Source organism: Ptychodera flava, chromosome 21 (genome assembly GCF_041260155.1).
Source record: "Ptychodera flava strain L36383 chromosome 21, AS_Pfla_20210202, whole genome shotgun sequence".
NCBI lineage: Eukaryota > Metazoa > Hemichordata > Enteropneusta > Ptychoderidae > Ptychodera > Ptychodera flava.
In genome coordinates, this window is record NC_091948.1 from 3,113,140 (window position 1) to 3,131,791 (window position 18,652).

Consider the following 18,652-nt stretch of genomic DNA (forward strand, 5'->3'; position numbering starts at 1 on the left):
AACTTGTTGCTATGTTTTTCATCAAGTGACGCTGAAGAGTATTACCTGTGCATAATTTGAAGTGACAAGATCATGAGACGAGTGAACATTCACAGGTTTGCTTACATACATGCAGAGTAGTGTGTGCGTAATGAAATCTCCAAATGCAGACTGACAATGTCAGTGTTTCTCTTTGACAAAAAGACAAACTCATTATTATATTCATTTATTTATTTATTTTATTACAAAACATGAAAAAAGTCTGAACCTGAACAAAAAATAACAACAAAATGAACCAAACAGGAAAACCTTACTTCAATGAGTATAATGATTCAGAAACTCTAGTAAACTTATAACAGTAACCTTGGCCCTGATGGACATCAGTAGAAAGAATTTCATTGTAACACGGAATGAAATTTGAAAGCGTTGCTGGACACTCAGAGAAACATCATTTGTACGTTTCTATTTTTTGTTCATTCTCTAAATAAAATGATGAATTAATCTGGGTTGATCCACCATGTATACAAACATTTCCTTGTTAAGTTGACTTACGTTTGAAAAAATTCCAAGAAAGAAAAAAATGTCTACAGAACTTGAACAAATACTAACAGTTCCAGAGGGCGCCTTTTAAGGCCCTCTGGGAGGAACTAGGATATAAAGGGTTACAAAAAACTAGTCACAATGTTGTTGAAATGGTTGACTCCAGATCACATGATCATTAATGCATTTCTTTTATACTAAAGATATTTGATTGTGTACCCTACAGACACCAGCCTGTACTTTTACTACTTTGTAGACCAAAACAAATTACAGATTGACACATGCAAGATAATTGTTGAAACAAGTACCACAACTCTATTTATCATGATGGCAGTTGGACCTTTTTGATAACAAATGCAGGTGAAAAGATCATCACACCTTCCAGTCCTGGGTAGACCTGAACAACGCTGGGCCCCTTCTTCCCTGTGAGACAATAAGGTTCTTTTAGGGGGTGCTTCCAAGGCTTTATGAAGTAACTGGGCCCCTAGGACTATGTTGATTTGTAAAACTCTTCAAAGTGGACCCAGTATTGTTAAGCCCTGCCCTGTATATAGTTGAATTGTGTGTGAGAAATATTTCAGTACAGAAATGGTGTACAATGAATACATCAGTCTTTTTTTCCTGACTACTTGTTTTTTTTCTGTTCTATAATATCATGGTAACTGGTGAAAAGTACTGGTAATTCATAAAATGTTTGAAACAAAATCTTGCAGTGATTGTGTTTTAACTGAATTAAGGGAGCGAGACAATTTTTATCTATTTGGGTATCAAAATATCTGTCCAGCATGAATTCAACTACAGTGAAAAAAGTTACGGAACCACTGATACATGACAGGAAATGAACTTGGAAAGTTTTGAAAAACATTACTCCAGAGTTTATTGAGTTTTGAGAATTTGCTGTGCATTTACTCAGTATTGTGTGAACAAGGAGAGCTTCATTAAACATAAAACACAATGATGGCAGTGAGGTTAGGATGTTCACCATGTCAACCTGTTGCCGAGTGTAATAACAACAGACCTTCATTTCAACATTTACACAACAGTAATGTGGAGACAAAGAAGAGTTGCTCTTTTCAAAATTTGGAATGTCAATTGCAAAATTTGATCAAGTTTGGCACCTTAAAATGATGCTGTAATTGTACTATATACACTGTTAAACAGTTTTACAGAACATTGATAAGACTGGAAGAGCACATTGAGTAAGTTTTATCTCATAATATGCCAAAAAGTTTGGTATATTCTTGCTAAACTAATCCCTGTCATCTTCTGAAAGAAAAAATCTCAATATATTACTCTTGCAGCATAATTTCAAGTCGACATCTGTAAGTGTAACACAGAAACAATAAATAATTTCAAAGTATAACACAAATATGTGACATTTTGGTATGAAAGTTTTCAATGCACGTGGTCACATCACACTATGCAATGCTAACACACCTATAAGTCACTGAAAATGAAAAGTGTAATTCTATAAAGGAGACACTTTGCATGTTTCTTCAATGGAATGTCTGGATCCACCAACAGAAGAAAGCTTTGACTGACAGATTCTGTAATGGCGTTTATCCTGAGACCATAGATGATCGTAGCAGTTCCCTTCTATCGGCATCTACAGAGGGACTTGATAGAAGTTGGTTATTACCCATTGCATGTTTGGTATATCGTCCTGCATATATCACACAGGGCTTCACTTGGCATCATGCAATGCATGGTGTAGCACTTGATGACGAGCCATTAATCATTCCACCATAGATTTCACACTTCATGTTTTGTGAAAAACGCAAGTACTCCACGTTCTCCATTATTTGAAACGGTACATTTTTTGACAGATTTGTTTGTCAGTTATCTGACACCTGCTAAGAAAGCAGTGTGTCGACAGGATATTGTTCATTTTTCATCCCAGACAGCATGTAACTGCAAAACAATTTTCATAAGCTCCATACTTCACCTTCTAAAGGGATAGATTCCTTTGTATCTTCCGTTGAATGCATATTCTTTGGTTCAGTATGGTACACAGCTGATATCATTTGATAACAGATAACAAAAACAGCCTTACTGTTCTGCTCCTGGTGACTACAGATAAGTTGAGTAACTCACCACTTGGTATCATGATTAGCATGTGTCGATATCTCACAAAAATCTGCATCTCACACCTTTGACATCAGTGGGTATGTAATATTTCCTGACGTAACACTTGATATCTGTCAAAATCTGTAATATCATTGCATGACCCTTGACAGTACATACAGTACCACTCGAGTTTATAGTATGTCGTTCAAACTGGTAGCTTTTCCAATCTTCCTGTTTGTGTTTTTGAAGGTGTCAACGATCTGTTCATATTTGGACTGCAGATACACTGGTCTTGCAGTGTTGTTGCTGTCAAATGGTTCTGTGTAACAAGAAAAAAAACTTACTGATATACAGAGAGACAGCAGGCTAAAAAGATCCTAATGATTATTATAGGGGTTGAAAATTGTGCAATTTGTAAACAATTTCTAGTAGCTATATAACAATGACACGAAATTTTCGAAGATCAAATATGGTGAACTTTTTATGGCAAGACATTTGTCAACATAATTATTTCAAATCTGATGGCTGAACTTTAATAACCACAGACCCTTTTCTTTAGGGTCTATGTTTTAACTTTCTTGAACTCTTATTAGTGGGTTAAACCTCATCATTAAAAGAAACATTTTTCAGTGAGAACGACTTTCAATAGTGTCAAAAATTTAGATGGCCTTTACATGCCTCATTGAATTGCTACAAAGCTGTCGACAGCCTTGGATTTATTATCTGTCAGATCAATGTCTTATCCCTTTAAGGGGAAGTTCACCACAGCTGATTTTTAAATATAAGGTCACTTACTCCAGAAGAGCATTTTTCACCACTTATAACTCGTGTGAATTTTACAAAAACGGATAAAAATAGTGGCAGAGGTTGCATTTTAGGGCTTCATCAACTCACTGTATTTTGAATCATGGGAATAAGTGCCAAGCTGGGCACTTTCATCACGTGATATGGCAGGTACCATCTTCTGAAGGGTATTGCATTGTCCACTCACTCACTTTCAAGCTAGGTTCTGCGTATTTGCATAACTTAAACAATAGTTATGCAAATACGCAGCGCATGGTGTCACCGTGAATGACAATGACAAGTCTAAACTGGATGTATTTTATGATTCAGAGAGAAATCAAAAGTGGTTTCACCTAACTTTGCAACATTGCAAGAGTTCATCAAAATTTTCTTTCAAATTTGCAGACCAGAACTTTAAATTTAATGTTTCTCAATCTGATAATAAGCGGTTTATTCTGTATTATGCAGAGTTCATTGTCGACAGCAATGTGGATTTAATGCATATTGTGAGCCCTGATAAATCAGCCTCAATGATGATTAGAAGCATAGACAATAAAGAAACGTTTCTCTACTGTCTACATGAGAAGTAACAACCAAAATGGAAACTACAGTACAGCAATAGGTAGTATACTTCTAGTACTGTGATTTTCAAATGTCCTAAATGATAGGGACAAATTTCATAGTAAATGCTGGTGGATACTTGTCCAGAAAAATTAATATGCCATCATCAGAGCCAATGCTCTCATTGTTACTGACCAAGTTTTCATTCACCTTCGATGCATATGTGTTTCCAGTGATATGGCTCAGAGACATTCAGTGACTTCTTTGGATAAGCAATGCCCAGTCTGACTGAGATGACCTGCGATGAAAAACTGTAGAAGACAGGTAGAGGGGTGTCAATCCACATAGCAACATACTGTCATGAGAGTGTAACTTCACAGCATCATTTTCAGTCGCTACAGCTAATATTACGACTGATTTAAACATGCTCAAAGATCATAAAATCCTGATCACTGGTGCTTTGAGCTTATCTCAGTACTCAACAAACACTTTTTTTTTCTGAGGAATATTCTCATCAAAGATGACATGAAAACCACCTAATCCTATGTATTTTCAAAAGGCTGAGACTCTTAAGTTTAGTATGGTAGCAATAGTTTACTCAAAGGATGAAGCAGTACATTTGTAGCGTAGAAAACCAAATTTTGGTATCAATGATAGACATTAATTTAAGTAAAATCTTGATTTTACTTCATGAAATTTAATATCTCATTTGAAACTAGAGTATATGTGGAAAAAACAATTTTGTTTTGCATTGTCTATTCACATTCTTAAATGACAGAGGTTGAAAGATTGATATTAAAAAAGTGATTAAAATCCTGATAACCAAACTGAAATGACTCTTATTCAAAATGTAAAAATTTTCTTGCCAAACAAAACTGTATTTAGTTGTAGTGTTTAAAGAAAATACCGGTGATATGAATATTTCACAAAATTTGACCATGCCAGAGTGGAAGTAAATATTTTTGAAATGTTGAAAATGGGAGAAAAAAGAGCCAGAAAATTTGGGTGATTTGCACAAATTTAAACCAAATCAACTTACAATTGCTTGTCCTGATAAAAGGTGAACCTAACCAATTAAATTAATATATTTATCATGGGTTAACAAATTACTGAAAATTGAATGAATCTTTGCAAAAAAGCAATTTTGAGCAAAATACACTGTGTTATGTGCCACCTTAAATGCCCCCTAAATGAAAGGGAAACATTTTAAAAGTACATGCTGGTGGATACTTGTCCTATAAAGCTGTCATCAAAGTCATCAAAGTCAATGCTCTCAATCAGGTCCCATGTTTTCACCCTGTCGTGACAGTCAATGCCATTGTTGAAATTTGTAGCAGTATCATTGGCCCTTCAGTGTTTGCATTGTTTAACTTGCAAAAACATTGGTACACAGTTGCTGTGCTTGACCATACTGACTGTCTAGCTGAGTGCCAGTGAGGAATTCCATAACAGATTGCATTGCATTGCTAGACAAATTTTTTCAGCAAAACCTATCACAACATAACTATTCATAACGGCAGGATGTGCTGTGTATATAATTTGAAAAGAACCCATATTAAACAGAATTCAAGCTGGCATCACCCGAGGTTGTCTAACCACACAAAAGGGTATGATTTGTGTCTTGTCTATGACATGCTCCAAGTGTAATCACCATACTGGTGCTCACACTTTGATCACACAGTGATAGCTAAAACATAACATAATCTAGCTGCACACAGTGATTTTATGACACACAAGTCTGTGATAACTGATGTACACTGTGACACTAAATAAATGTAATCTTACACAATCATTTCTGAAATACAGCTCACTTACTCAAACTCCTCTGCAAAGTACTGGAAGAAACCCTTGAGCAGACCAGACAGGCTCTGAGTATTCTCTGAGTTGAACTGTAAATTCTTTGGCAAGGCCAAGTCAAGTGATGTCGATAACAGATTTTTCACATCTGAGGTATTCCTGAATATGGTCTGGAAGAGTGAAACACATCACCATCTTTAGGAATGCTGAAAATATTGAACTTCTTAAATGTTAAATAATGCCATAGGAATTCTATCTTGCAAACATTCTACAGATTGCTGTCAGAAGAAAAGCCTGAACATGTTTGAAGTATTGATAGTTACAGAACAAATGCAAGGAATTTTTTTTTTTCACAGAAAAATGTCAGCAAAAATTCTCATGATAGACGTCAACCAGCATTGCCCATTCAACATATTACTCCTTGAAGCTTGAATTTTTTTTGTGAATGGTTTGTGTTTGAAGCCAAGTTGCAAGAGAAAGCATTCAAGCCATTGGTACATTATAAGCTCTGGGGTATGTTTAGACTTTTTGCTTGACATGATGAAAATCATCCCCAATTTTGATAACTAACTATAATCAAGGTTGGTAATTTTAACAGAATATTATTCACTTATTTATGCAAGTTTTTCTGACTTTCATGTTGTGACTAATTCTATATTTGCATGTGCTGTACATGGTGAAATATAGGTATTTTGTGTGGGGTGGTTCATAAAGTTTTCCTATTTGCAATAGTCTCACCACAGGCAAAATATCCGTGTCTCAGCACGGTTGAAACATGTTTTTGAGGTCAAGTTGAACATTATAAGAGGAATTTTGTCTTACTGGGTATAACTGTTGTAAAGCAGGTATCACTGGAGGCCTCAGACCTGTAGACAAAGAGAGAAACGTTTACATTGCACTTTCATCAACATTACAACTCCAATTAAAATTTGCATACTGGTTTATGCGGCAAAGACATTTGCCAGTTTCCATTGAACTCTGAATAACTGAATTCTACTAATCATAAGAATACAGCAAGGGAAAGCTGAGAAAACAATGTTCCAGAATAGACTTGTTGTTCAAGGTCATAACACTGCAAGTCAGAAGTCTCTTGCACTACACCAAGCGAAAAAAAACCAGTAACTTCATAAGATTGTGTCTGAACAAGTTTGACATAAGCAGAACTGTAAACAGTTACTGTGCCTGACAATACTTGATTTCTTGCCAAGTATACAGCAGTAGAATTCAATGTCAAGGTCATAGAGGGTCAGCAAGGCACGAGTAACTAGACATTTCTGCATAATGTCAATCAATATTAATGTTTTTAACTGCAGTGTTCATGCCATATGTTACGTCTGAAATGTGTCCACATTATCACACAAAAACAGCCAGGGACATTAACAGAATGCACTAGGCTCAATAATTCACGTCGGATCTATGAAGTGTTTCATGTGCATGTACAAGTGTGTGCATTCATAACATGAAGTCTTGGGGCAAGACAATATCTGGACTTACGCTGTAAATAGTGGAGAGCCATGAGAGCTAGTGAGTAACTGGACAGTGTAGACTGACTGGCATCATTGATATCGTGAGCACTGGCCCAGTGTTTGATCACCATCACAAGGGGTGCTACTCTCCAATCCACTGTCAAACAAAACACACAAGAGAGGTAAAAAAAATCATTGACAAATTCAGGACAGTTTGAAAAAGTTGCAAAGTATGAATGCTTTGTTTCAGGGCAACAAATCCGAATCAAATCTAAGGCAAGATTGAAAATTAGTGGACAGAAAGAAATTTTGGTTGAACTGTTAATGACCTAGGGAGTCCACTGATACCATCACTTTTATTTAAAGCCCCCTAAGAATATCCCATTTTGTTTGAAACCAGAGGTGTGTCCACTAATCTGCAGTCATCCCAAATCAAGTTGCAAATTTGTATTTGCAGTTATGAATTGTACAATTATCTGCTTACTTTTTGCATAGACCTGGAGAAGATGTGTGTTTCTGATACCCTATGAAAAAGGAAATAGAGAATTGTATTATCAGAATAGATAGTGAATACTTGCGGTCTCCATAAAATATTCAAGTCTTATCTTTCTAATCAAAGTCATGGCAAACTTACAAGAAACGAACCAATCAGGAAATTCCAGGATCTCTTATGGCTACCTCACAACTCAGGTACACTTGACCTTTCCAGAAAGGTCACAAGATCTTTGTGATGTTAAAATATGACGAAGGGAATATTGAAAAGACTGCAACTGTGTTAAAATGACTTATCATATACCCATGCCAATATTGCTACATCATAGTGACGTTCAACATAAAATATCAGCCGTGATATTTCACGGTAAACGTCGAGATATGCACGATGAACGTCATCAGTTTTAGAGTTTTCCCCGAACTACATTAGCAGTTTGTTGGTAAACAACGTAAACAACAAAATGGCTGCCGCTCCCCGCCTGCGAAGCGATGTCGCCGACGTAAAAACTTGAAGGGCTTCGAGGAACACGGGTATTTCTGGTTGCAAAATACGGAAATATCACGTTGAGTCTTGAAATGTTTTCCCGTGGTATTTTTTTGGTCAAGTTCTCGCAAACATTCTGCCGTTCGCACGGCGCCGGCACTGTGCACGGTCTCCACCGAATAGGTAGTGAGCGCGTGGCGTGACAGCGATGTCGCGCGCGCGACGACTGTTGACATGGCAACTCTAAAGGTAAACTAACAAAATGGCGTCCCCTCTCCGCGCGAGCTCCGTGCCGTACGACAATCGAATCACGATAGATTTTAAAGCTGAGCAGTTTTTGATCGGTTACAGTTGTAATAGCATATTGCATCTTAAAATGTTCCTTCTGTATGACGATTTTTGTATCCCGGTGTCTTTCTTCTTGGGTTTCATTGAGATATGGACGACTTGCAGCGATGTCGCGCGTGATGTTGACATCTTCGTCGTATGAATGAAGCCTGTTCACATAAACATTCTGATATTTATGCGCAAGGCGTAATAAAGTAAAGCCTCAAAATTAAAGGTTTTTCGTTCTATTTGTAAAAATTCCCTAAAATTATGGGCATGGGTATATGATAAATCGGTTATTACCCAATATCGCCTGTTCCTTGTGTCGTATCAGCATTCGTGTCATTTGTGCTGCGTCAGACACTCGACTTCGTCTCGTGTCTGACACAGCACAAATGACACTCATGCTGATACGACACAGGAACAGGCGATATTGGGTAATAACCTCTAATTATAATAAATTCATGTAGATATGGTATCCATCATGAACTTTACATCTTGTGAAACAATTGACTCTATCAAAATATCTGTCAGTGTGTATCTGTGTCCCTAAAGTTTCTGAATTGACAGCTCAGTAAATGAAAGAGAAAGAGACTGAAAGCAGACTTACCGTAGCATTGTTGATGTTGATGTCACAGTCTAATCCACTGAAATACACAAAGTGAATAGGGTTTGTTCAGATTTCAGTCTTTTTACAATAATAGCATTTGATGTTAAAATGAAGGCAACAGTGATGTATTGTAGAGTTTATTGACTGTGAGAAAACTCTATATGACTGCTACATGTAGCGCAGTCATATTGTAACTGCGTTTGTTGAAAAAATGAAAGCTATGAAATCCATATTGGTTGACGCGCCAGAGTTGTACATTACATGCAAATAGTACAGGTCCTTGATTGACCCAACGTTCTGTTAAAAACACCGATTTGTAATTTTAATTTTTACAGAGGGTTTCATTTTCTTACCTTCTCATATCTGTAAAACGTAAAATAGGCACTCTGGCTCTGATTACACTCATTCTTTGAAAATGACCTGCAATGTGCAAAAAGTAAGCATTACCTCTTTTTAGTTCCAACACATTTATACACCATAGGACTATTATGGCAGTATAACCTATTTGTGTAGTCTGGCACCAAAATGTTGTCTGTATGTCTGCTTGATTTACTGATTCTAAATAACTTGATCATGTTAGATCCAAAACACTAAGTATTTTCGAAAAATTTCATCTGAACAAGTATACAACTATCATTTTGTTGTTGGAATTTATAGTAATATAAGAAATAAGATAACTGAAGGTGGAATGTTGTGTCCTTCCGACCAAATGATATGTCACTACATGTGCACTTTAAGTAATGTAGGTATCTGTGACCTGATGTCTCTTGATCAATATTTTGACTAAACCTTCAATTAGTTAAGATGATATGAGAGAGCACAATCCCTTTTTTTTTCAAATGGCAATGTTTTGTTACCATAAAAATCAAGTACAAGAAAATACACCACATTTACATAATTATGAATATTCAGTATATGGATATAAATGTGAAAGATTACAGCACATCACTCCTACAGTGTTGCAGTCATGATACTTACGGTGGTCTTGTCTGAACTGTGCTTCAATGTCATACAGGCAATTCAACACCATACTTCTGGATGGCTGGTAGTAGATGGACAAATAGTACATTAATGGTTAACACTGACTGTATCTTGATCAAAGCACCTCAAATATTGATTACTGTAAAAGTAAATGCTGTGATACTGGAAGTATCAGATCTTTGAAATCAAACTTTGATATTCTGTCAGCATGAAAATGTTGGATGAAACATAACTAGGTTTGTGAAAGAATAAGGACAACCTGTATTGAATGCTGTCTCATGGATATACATGTATAAATCATGTTTTAACGGGTGCTGTTTAATCAGAACAAGATATTGTTATACAACACAGCCTGTGAAGAAAGTGGGAAAAAAACTGCAAAACTTTGATTACCCAAAAATGAAATACTTACTGATGTGCTGTTGAAACAATCTGTCAACATGAGACACATGTCAAGGTCACTATGTCTGTTGCCAAAACCATTGAGTGAAGACCCAGTGATGTGAAGACCTAACATAACATCTGTTGGGTGAGAAAGTATGACAATAATTCAGGCATATCCACCACTAAGGGGTTTTACAAAACTTGTTTGGTGTGCAATCCCTGTCTTGTCAAGAAAGAAACAGAAAAAACACAAACATGCTATTCTCTTTGGGATGAATCTTCTTCATAAGGCTGACTTATTCTTTGATCCTGTTCTGCCTTTGACAGTGAATGCTATGTGAGACTCTCTCAAATCAAACACACACTGAAATAGCTAACAACTTGTGAAATACTAGTTTATGGATAAAACCATAGACATTACTTTGCATTGGACATTCACTTCCTACATCCAAGAAACTATTATCACAATTGTCATTAGTAAAAAGCCATTGGTATATATGGACAACTCAATGACTTAATGATCACTCAAATCAAAATCTAATACCAGATAGTTCTCTCCCCATACACTACATTATCTTCTATTTATTTCTTTTCACTCTATACTTACTTCCTAGTGCAGCTAAGATACTTCCAAACATGCTATTTCTCAGTTGAAACTTCAAGTTAAGGTCCTCTTGTGTCTGTTTGTTTTGCAGGTAATAATTCCAAATATCTTGTGACAGCTGGAACATCCATGAAAAACAAAAAGCATAGGTATTGTTGCAACCAATGTGCCCTCTATCTGACATAATTTCTAGAAACTTTGCGTCAAATTGAGGAACAGTGGAAATTTCTTTGCAGCAGCCCTTCATATTTACATGTAACAAAAATTTACATCACAAGCAATTTGTTTACACCATGGTCAGTCATATTGGCTTAGAAGGTGCAATCACAGCAACTCAAACACTAGCATGATAAATTAAAAAAATAATTTGAGTTGCACTTAAATTTAACAAAGGGACTGTGCTTAGCAGATAGCATACGCACTGTATCTTTATGTGTGTGAAAGCAACTATCCATACCTTATCTGTGTTCAGGGAGGGTTGATGTAATTTTAAGAATTTGTCTATTGCTGAGGAGTACTTGGAATTTGTTTCACCACTGTCTGAATGTCCGCTCTGTTCAGGTGGCGATCTTTTAGCAACATACGTGCTGTCCCTTTGAGGAGCTGATGGTCTACTTGTTGATGATCTACTTGTTGGCGGTCTACTTGTTCTTGATGAGCTCTCAGTTGTAATTTTGTCCAGCTTTCTCTTTTCCCAACCTCTGATTTCAGTGTGTGGTGCATATGTTGTGTACAAATTCGCCAAGTTCTTTTGCTTTATTGTGGATTGTCTGCGTACTGGCGTCTTCTGTCTCTTTGCTCTATCATATTCATTATCATCGTCATCATAGTCGCGATCATACTGTGACAGTCTCCTGATGGTGGGAAAGAAGAGTTGTACCATGTGTTTGATTCAAAAGAAATTCTTTCGAATGGAATTGTGCTGCCATGAAACCTGTTACACAATGAATGTCTACTTCAGCTGTTAACTGAGCAATAGGTCTGTGCATGCAACATATGCCAACAAACCCACACAACCAATCTCCAACATTCTGGATGTAATAAAAGGTGTTGAGGTTTTTGAAGTATAGTTTTTAATATTTTTCACACTAAGTCATTCCACATTATTAGTATATATGATATTATATCATACCAGTATATTGATGGTGCAAATAAAAGAATATTATAAAAGTTAGAGAGTCCTAATATCTATCCCTGAGGCAGGTTCTACCTTAATATCTAGTTTGACCTGATAGCCATAGATAAAGCTGGTAGGACAGTGATCTTCACACAGAACTCTCAGTTTGAATTGATCAATTCAATGTTTGACCATAAGAGAGATGCATATAGCATGTAGCAAAATACTCACTTTCTTTTAATTCTTGTTCCGTCAGATGACCAGTTTTGATCTTCTCTTCCACTTGAACTGTTTGGTGTACTCACAAAGCTACCTGTACTACCATTTATCCTTGTCAGAAACTCCCTGATATTGAAATGTTGAGAGCTATTGCCATACGCTGAGCCAGACATCAGTGGGCCCTGGGGAGATACTTGTGACGGCCTGGCTAACAGTGGGGTTCTCTGGACTTGCTGTTGTTGCACTGTTTGCTGCAAAGATTTCAGAGCATTGTCGTATGCGGGACTTGGGAATAAGAGAGACTGAAATTGCCAGGAGTTCCCGTAACCTTGGTAGTCACGGCTCATCCTCTGTAGAAGAATAACAACATATGATAACATAAATCTGAGTTCATGTGTAATAGAATATACAAAGGGAGTCAATAAATGAAATGAAAGGGGGGGGGGGAATCATTGGAGCTGCACCTCTGCGACTTTCTTGTTGCATTTCATGCATAATATTTGGATGCATACAGTATGACAAACATGTTTCAACTTTCATCAATCGCCAATGCACCTGGATACAGTGTTTACATTGGTGGAGGGTCCCATGTGACCTTTGTGCACAGTTGATGAGACTATAATGAGATTATAAAACAGTATAAAAGAGATCACCTCATATATTTGCAATATTTTGATTGCCTTTGGCATTGTTGTGCAAGTCACTGTGGGCACATTTTCATTGTTCAAACTAGCATCAGCGGCCAAAATCCTCAACATGCTTATTTTCCAGAAGGGCATTTGCCGATGTGCTATCAGCATGCCAACTGCTCTGCAATTGGACCAATTCTTGGTTTACCAGCTGATCCATGTATTGTAAGCAAGGCATGTTGGTATGTGCTTCTTTGACAGCATCTTTCCAACTGGGTATTGAATGATAGTGCTTTAGCTTGCTTGGACTGAAGATATCATCACTTACTATGGTCAACGCATTACAAAACTGAGTTATAATACGTAGAAATTTGACTAATATGATGACAAAATTCTGTGCTTTCAATGGTCAGGAATTGTAGCTCTATAGACTAGCACTACACAGCCAACATGACAGAAGAAGCTGGCACATGACTCATGAGCTTAAATTTTTGCAGCTCCAAACCCCTCATTTTAACTACCTTTGATTTTAGTTAAAATTACTTTTGTCATAATAGGCATGTTAGACAGAGGATTTGCCATTGACAAGGGTGATTTACAAATATTAAAATATCTTTCAATAAATAATATTTCTGAATGGAATAGTGATAATTTTTTGCGTGAGTGTTATGGTATGGACAATTTCAAAGCAAACTGTCCAGGGTTAGGCCTTGAGTAATGGTCACAGTTAGAGTAATTGAAATGGAAAATTATGAGTTCATCAAAATAAGATAAAACTTTGCCACTGTCAATAGACATCAAATCAGGTCCAATGATCGTTATCATTCAAGGTAAACTGTGAAATTTACCAGGTCCAAGGAACATATAGATGATGACAAAGGCAATGGGGTCATCTTGACCACAAAATAGTGGTGGTACCAGGTGTCCGGAATGGGTAAGCGTACCCTGCCAGCTAGCCGCACCCGTCAAGATTGACCCAAAGCGACAAATTCATTGTTATTTGGTGAATTCACCAAATTACTTTTGTGAGTCAAAATTTGGTATGCTGTCACTCATCATTTGAGAAACAGACAGGTCATATTTTGATACAACATCTCCGTATCTACCGTAGAACTTCTTAAATGATTTCACTAATCTACTTTCTGAGAATCCTTGCCTCACTAACTTTTGAGCTAATAGGCTGTGTCTAACTTGAAAGTCTTCATATGAATGGCATGCTCTACTGTATCTGAGGAGTTGTGAAATATACACACCATAAGCTGGAGATGATGGTATATTGCTCGACAAAAAGGGAAAGTTTATGATTTCAAAATTGAAATCGTCTCTTTTGTCATACAGCTTAGTATATAGTGTATTATGTCTAATTTCAAACAATACATCTAGGTATATGATGCGGAGTCCACACTTTCAGTTGTTTCTTTTATTTCTAAATCATCTGGGTAGATGTGGTGTAGATAATTGGATATACCAGGATTGTTTAAACTGATGAGATCATCAATATATCTGTGGGTGTTGTTAAATCGCTTGGCAATCCTTTTACACCCAGATTTCTGAAGTGATTGCATGACTCCGCTTCATACGAATACAAAAATAAGTCTGCAAGAAGTGGGGCGCAGTTTGTGCCCATGGGAATGCCTATGGTTTGCCTGAATGTCATGCCAGCAAACTTGATAAATATGTTGTCAATTAGGAATATAGCATTTGAATCACCTCAACATCACTGTATTTGAGTTTGGCATCACTGTTGTTGGTGAAATAGCCTAAGTTGCGCTTGATGGCAATGTATTCATACCTACGACTACCATTCTTGTAAAAGAAGGCTTTCTTCACGAGAGATGATAGTCTGTCTTTAAGTTTGTTATGTGGGATGGTTGTGTACAACGTTGAAAAATCAAATGTGTGGATTGAATTGAAAGTATGTTTGGGATTTTAGAGTGTATCTTAAATATCATGGAAATAGTTCGCCGATTGATATTTGTTTATGAAATATTTAGATACACAAACTACCAAAAATCTCGGGAAGTGAGCCTGCATTTTCGACAACAGTAACACCTAGCATGTTTTCGAACCCTATAAAATCCTGATGGCATGCTGCTGCTGGCTGGTTTTCGTGCCTCACTGTTATACCTCTGTGTGGTGTACGTGCATTAAAGGATACAACTTGATGCCTTCCACTGCAAATTTGTTGTGGTTTGAGTAAAAATACTCGACTGTACATTTGGAAATTGCAAACACTTATTTTCAAAATTGCCGCACGGGGTCAAATGGCGATTTTGCCATGAAGGCGCGACTTTGCACAATTTTTAAATATCGGATATTTACAATCTAGTATCGAAGTTTGACATATCGACGTTTTCGGGACTAGTATCGATACTAACGATACTAGAATGAAATGCCGTCGTTCCATGGGAAGCTGTTGGGACTTTAATATCGATACTAGACGATACTATGATGACTAGCCTTGTACCTCGGCACACCGGATCTGTGAAATCTCCGATATTTACCCGATATTTATCGGCGATTTGGGGACTCTAATATCGATACTAGACGATACTAGAATGACTTGCCTTGTGCCTCGGCACGCCGGATCTGTGAAATCTCCGATATTTACCCGATATTTTTCGGCGATTTGGGGACTCTAATATCGATACTAGACGATACTAGAATACTTGCCTTGTACCTCGGCACGCCGGATTTGTGAAATCTCCGATATTTACCCGATATTTTTCGGCGATTTGGGGACTCTAATATCGATACTAGACGATACTAGAATGACTTGCCTTGTGCCTCGGCACGCCGGATCTGTGAAATCTCCGATATTTACCCGATATTTTTCGGCGATTTGGGGACTCTAATATCGATACTAGACGATACTAGAATACTTGCCTTGTACCTCGGCACGCCGGATCTGTGAAATCTCCGATATTTACCCGATATTTATCGGCGATATGGGGACTCTAATATCAATATATCATATATTTGAGTCTGTCAAATCGCAAGTAAATATCCGATATATATCGGAGATTTCACAACCTCACCGTTCTGGCCAAGCCCGACTTCCGAGGACTGACTCTAGCATCGATACTAGACAATACTAGAGTTTGTCAAATGGCAAGTAAATATCCGATATATATCGGAGATTTCACAACCTCACCGTTCTGGCCAGCCCGACTTCCGAGGACTGACTCTAGCATCGATACTAGACGATACTAGAGTTTGTCAAATCGCAAGTAAATATCCGATATATATCGGAGATTTCACAACCTCACCGTTCTGGCCAAGCCCGACTTCCAGGGACTGACTCTAGCATCGATACTAGACGATACTAGAGTCTGTCAAATCGCAAGTAAATATCCGATATATATCGGAGATTTCACAACCTCAGAGTTCTGGCCAAGCCCGACTTCCAGGGACTGACTCTAGCATCGATACTAGACGATACTAGAGTCCGTCAAATCGCAAGTAAATATCCGATATATATCGGAGATTTCACAACCTCACCGTTCTGGCAAGCCCGACTTCCAGGGACTGACTCTAGCATCGATACTAGACGATACTATAGAGTCTGTCAAATCGCAAGTAAATATCCGATATATATCGGAGATTTCACAACCTCACCGTTCTGGCCAAGCCCGACTTCCAGGGACTGACTCTGGCATCGATACTAGACGATACTAGAGTTTGTCAAATCGCAAGTAAATATCCGATATATATCGGAGATTTCACAACCTCAGAGTTCTGGCCAAGCCCGACTTCCAAGGACTGACTCTAGCATCGATACTAGACGATACTAGAGTCTGTCAAATCGCAAGTAAATATCCGATATATATCGGAGATTTCACAACCTCAGAGTTCTGGCCAAGCCCGACTTCCAGGGACTGACTCTAGCATCGATACTAGACGATACTAGAGTCTGTCAAATCGCAAGTAAATATCCGATATATATCGGACACTTCCATGGACTGACTCTGGCATCGATACTAGACGATACTAGAGTTTGTCAAATCGCAAGTAAATATCCGATATATATCGGAGATTTCACAACCTCACCGTTCTGGCCAAGCCCGACTTCCAAGGACTGACTCTAGCATCGATGCTAGACGATACTAGAGTCTGTCAAATCGCAAGTAAATAAATATCCGATATATATCGGAGATTTCACAACCTCAGAGTTCTGGCCAAGCCCGACTTCCAGGGACTGACTCTAGCATCGATACTAGACGATACTAGAGTCTGTCAAATCGCAAGTAAATATCCGATATATATCGGAGATTTCACAACCTCAGAGTTCTGGCCAAGCCCGACTTCCAGGGACTGACTCTGGCATCGATACTAGACGATACTAAGAGTCTGTCAAATCGCAAGTAAATATCCGATATATATCGGAGATTTCACAACCTCACCGTTCTGGCCAAGCCCGACTTCAAGGACTGACTCTAGCATCGATACTAGACGATACTAGAGTCTGTCAAATGGCAAGTAAATATCCGATATATATCGGAGATTTCACAACCTCAGAGTTCTGGCCAAGCCCGACTTCCAAGGACTGACTCTAGCATCGATGCTAGACGATACTAGAGTCTGTCAAATCGCAAGTAAATATCCGATATATATCGGAGATTTCACAACCTCACCGTTCTGGCCAAGCCCGACTTCCAGGGACTGACTCTAGCATCGATACTAGACGATACTAGAGTCTGTCAAATCGCAAGTAAATATCCGATATATATCGGAGATTTCACAACCTCAGAGTTCTGGCCAAGCCCGACTTCCAGGGACTGACTCTAGCATCGATACTAGACGATACTAGAGTCTGTCAAATCGCAAGTAAATATCCGATATATATATCGGAGATTTCACAACCTCACCGTTCTGGCCAAGCCCGACTTCCAAGGACTGACTCTAGCATCGATACTAGACGATACTAGAGTCTGTCAAATCGCAAGTAAATATCCGATATATATCGGAGATTTCACAACCTCAGAGTTCTGGCCAAGCCCGACTTCCAGGGACTGACTCTAGCATCGATACTAGACGATACTAGAGTCTGTCAAATCGCAAGTAAATATCCGATATATATCGGAGATTTCACAACCTCACCGTTCTGGCCAAGCCCGACTTCCAAGGACTGACTCTAGCATCGATACTAGACGATACTAGAGTCTGTCAAATCGCAAGTAAATATCCGATATATATCGGAGATTTCACAACCTCACGTTCTAGCCAAGTAAAGATTTCACCACCTCATCGTTCAATCTAAGTTCGATATTGTAGAGTCTAGTAGCCGTAAATATCGGATATCATATAAAAGTGCAATGTCGCGGTGTCCTCGATTTTGCAGTGGAGGATCGAAGATCAAGATGCTGGCAGTTGAACTTTGTGAGCGAATGAATTCGAATGATTCCTTCCGAAGTCCGTTCGGACGACTATGAGCCGTAAAATCTTACCGGTTCTTTCTATGTTTTTTGTGATGTTTACAGATAAGTTAATTAAAGACAATTCCCAGTTCTTCACTAACTGCACCACGTCTTCCACAATGCTTCCTGCTAAATATTCAACCAGCTGAATGGTTTTACAAACGCCAAGCTTGCATTACAGCGCCACCATTCATG

At 38.0% G+C, this 18,652-nt stretch overlaps 1 protein-coding gene across 1 annotated transcript; it reads right to left on the reverse strand.

Moving 5' to 3' along the window:
* Nucleotides 1–1,148: 1,148 nt before the first annotated feature.
* LOC139121104 (poly(A) RNA polymerase GLD2-like) lies at nt 1,149–18,651 on the reverse strand. Its single transcript, XM_070685742.1, has 14 exons — nt 18,488–18,651; nt 12,424–12,761; nt 11,533–11,929; nt 11,079–11,193; nt 10,500–10,609; nt 10,085–10,148; nt 9,460–9,526; nt 9,107–9,143; nt 7,678–7,717; nt 7,222–7,350; nt 6,550–6,593; nt 5,746–5,897; nt 4,141–4,241; nt 1,149–2,905 (listed from the first exon to the last, which is right to left on the reverse strand). The coding sequence occupies exons 2-14, from the start codon at nt 12,756–12,758 to the stop codon at nt 2,778–2,780; spliced, it is 1,719 nt and encodes a 572-aa protein (XP_070541843.1). The 5' UTR covers nt 12,759–12,761; nt 18,488–18,651; the 3' UTR covers nt 1,149–2,777.
* Nucleotide 18,652: the final 1 nt, after the last annotated feature.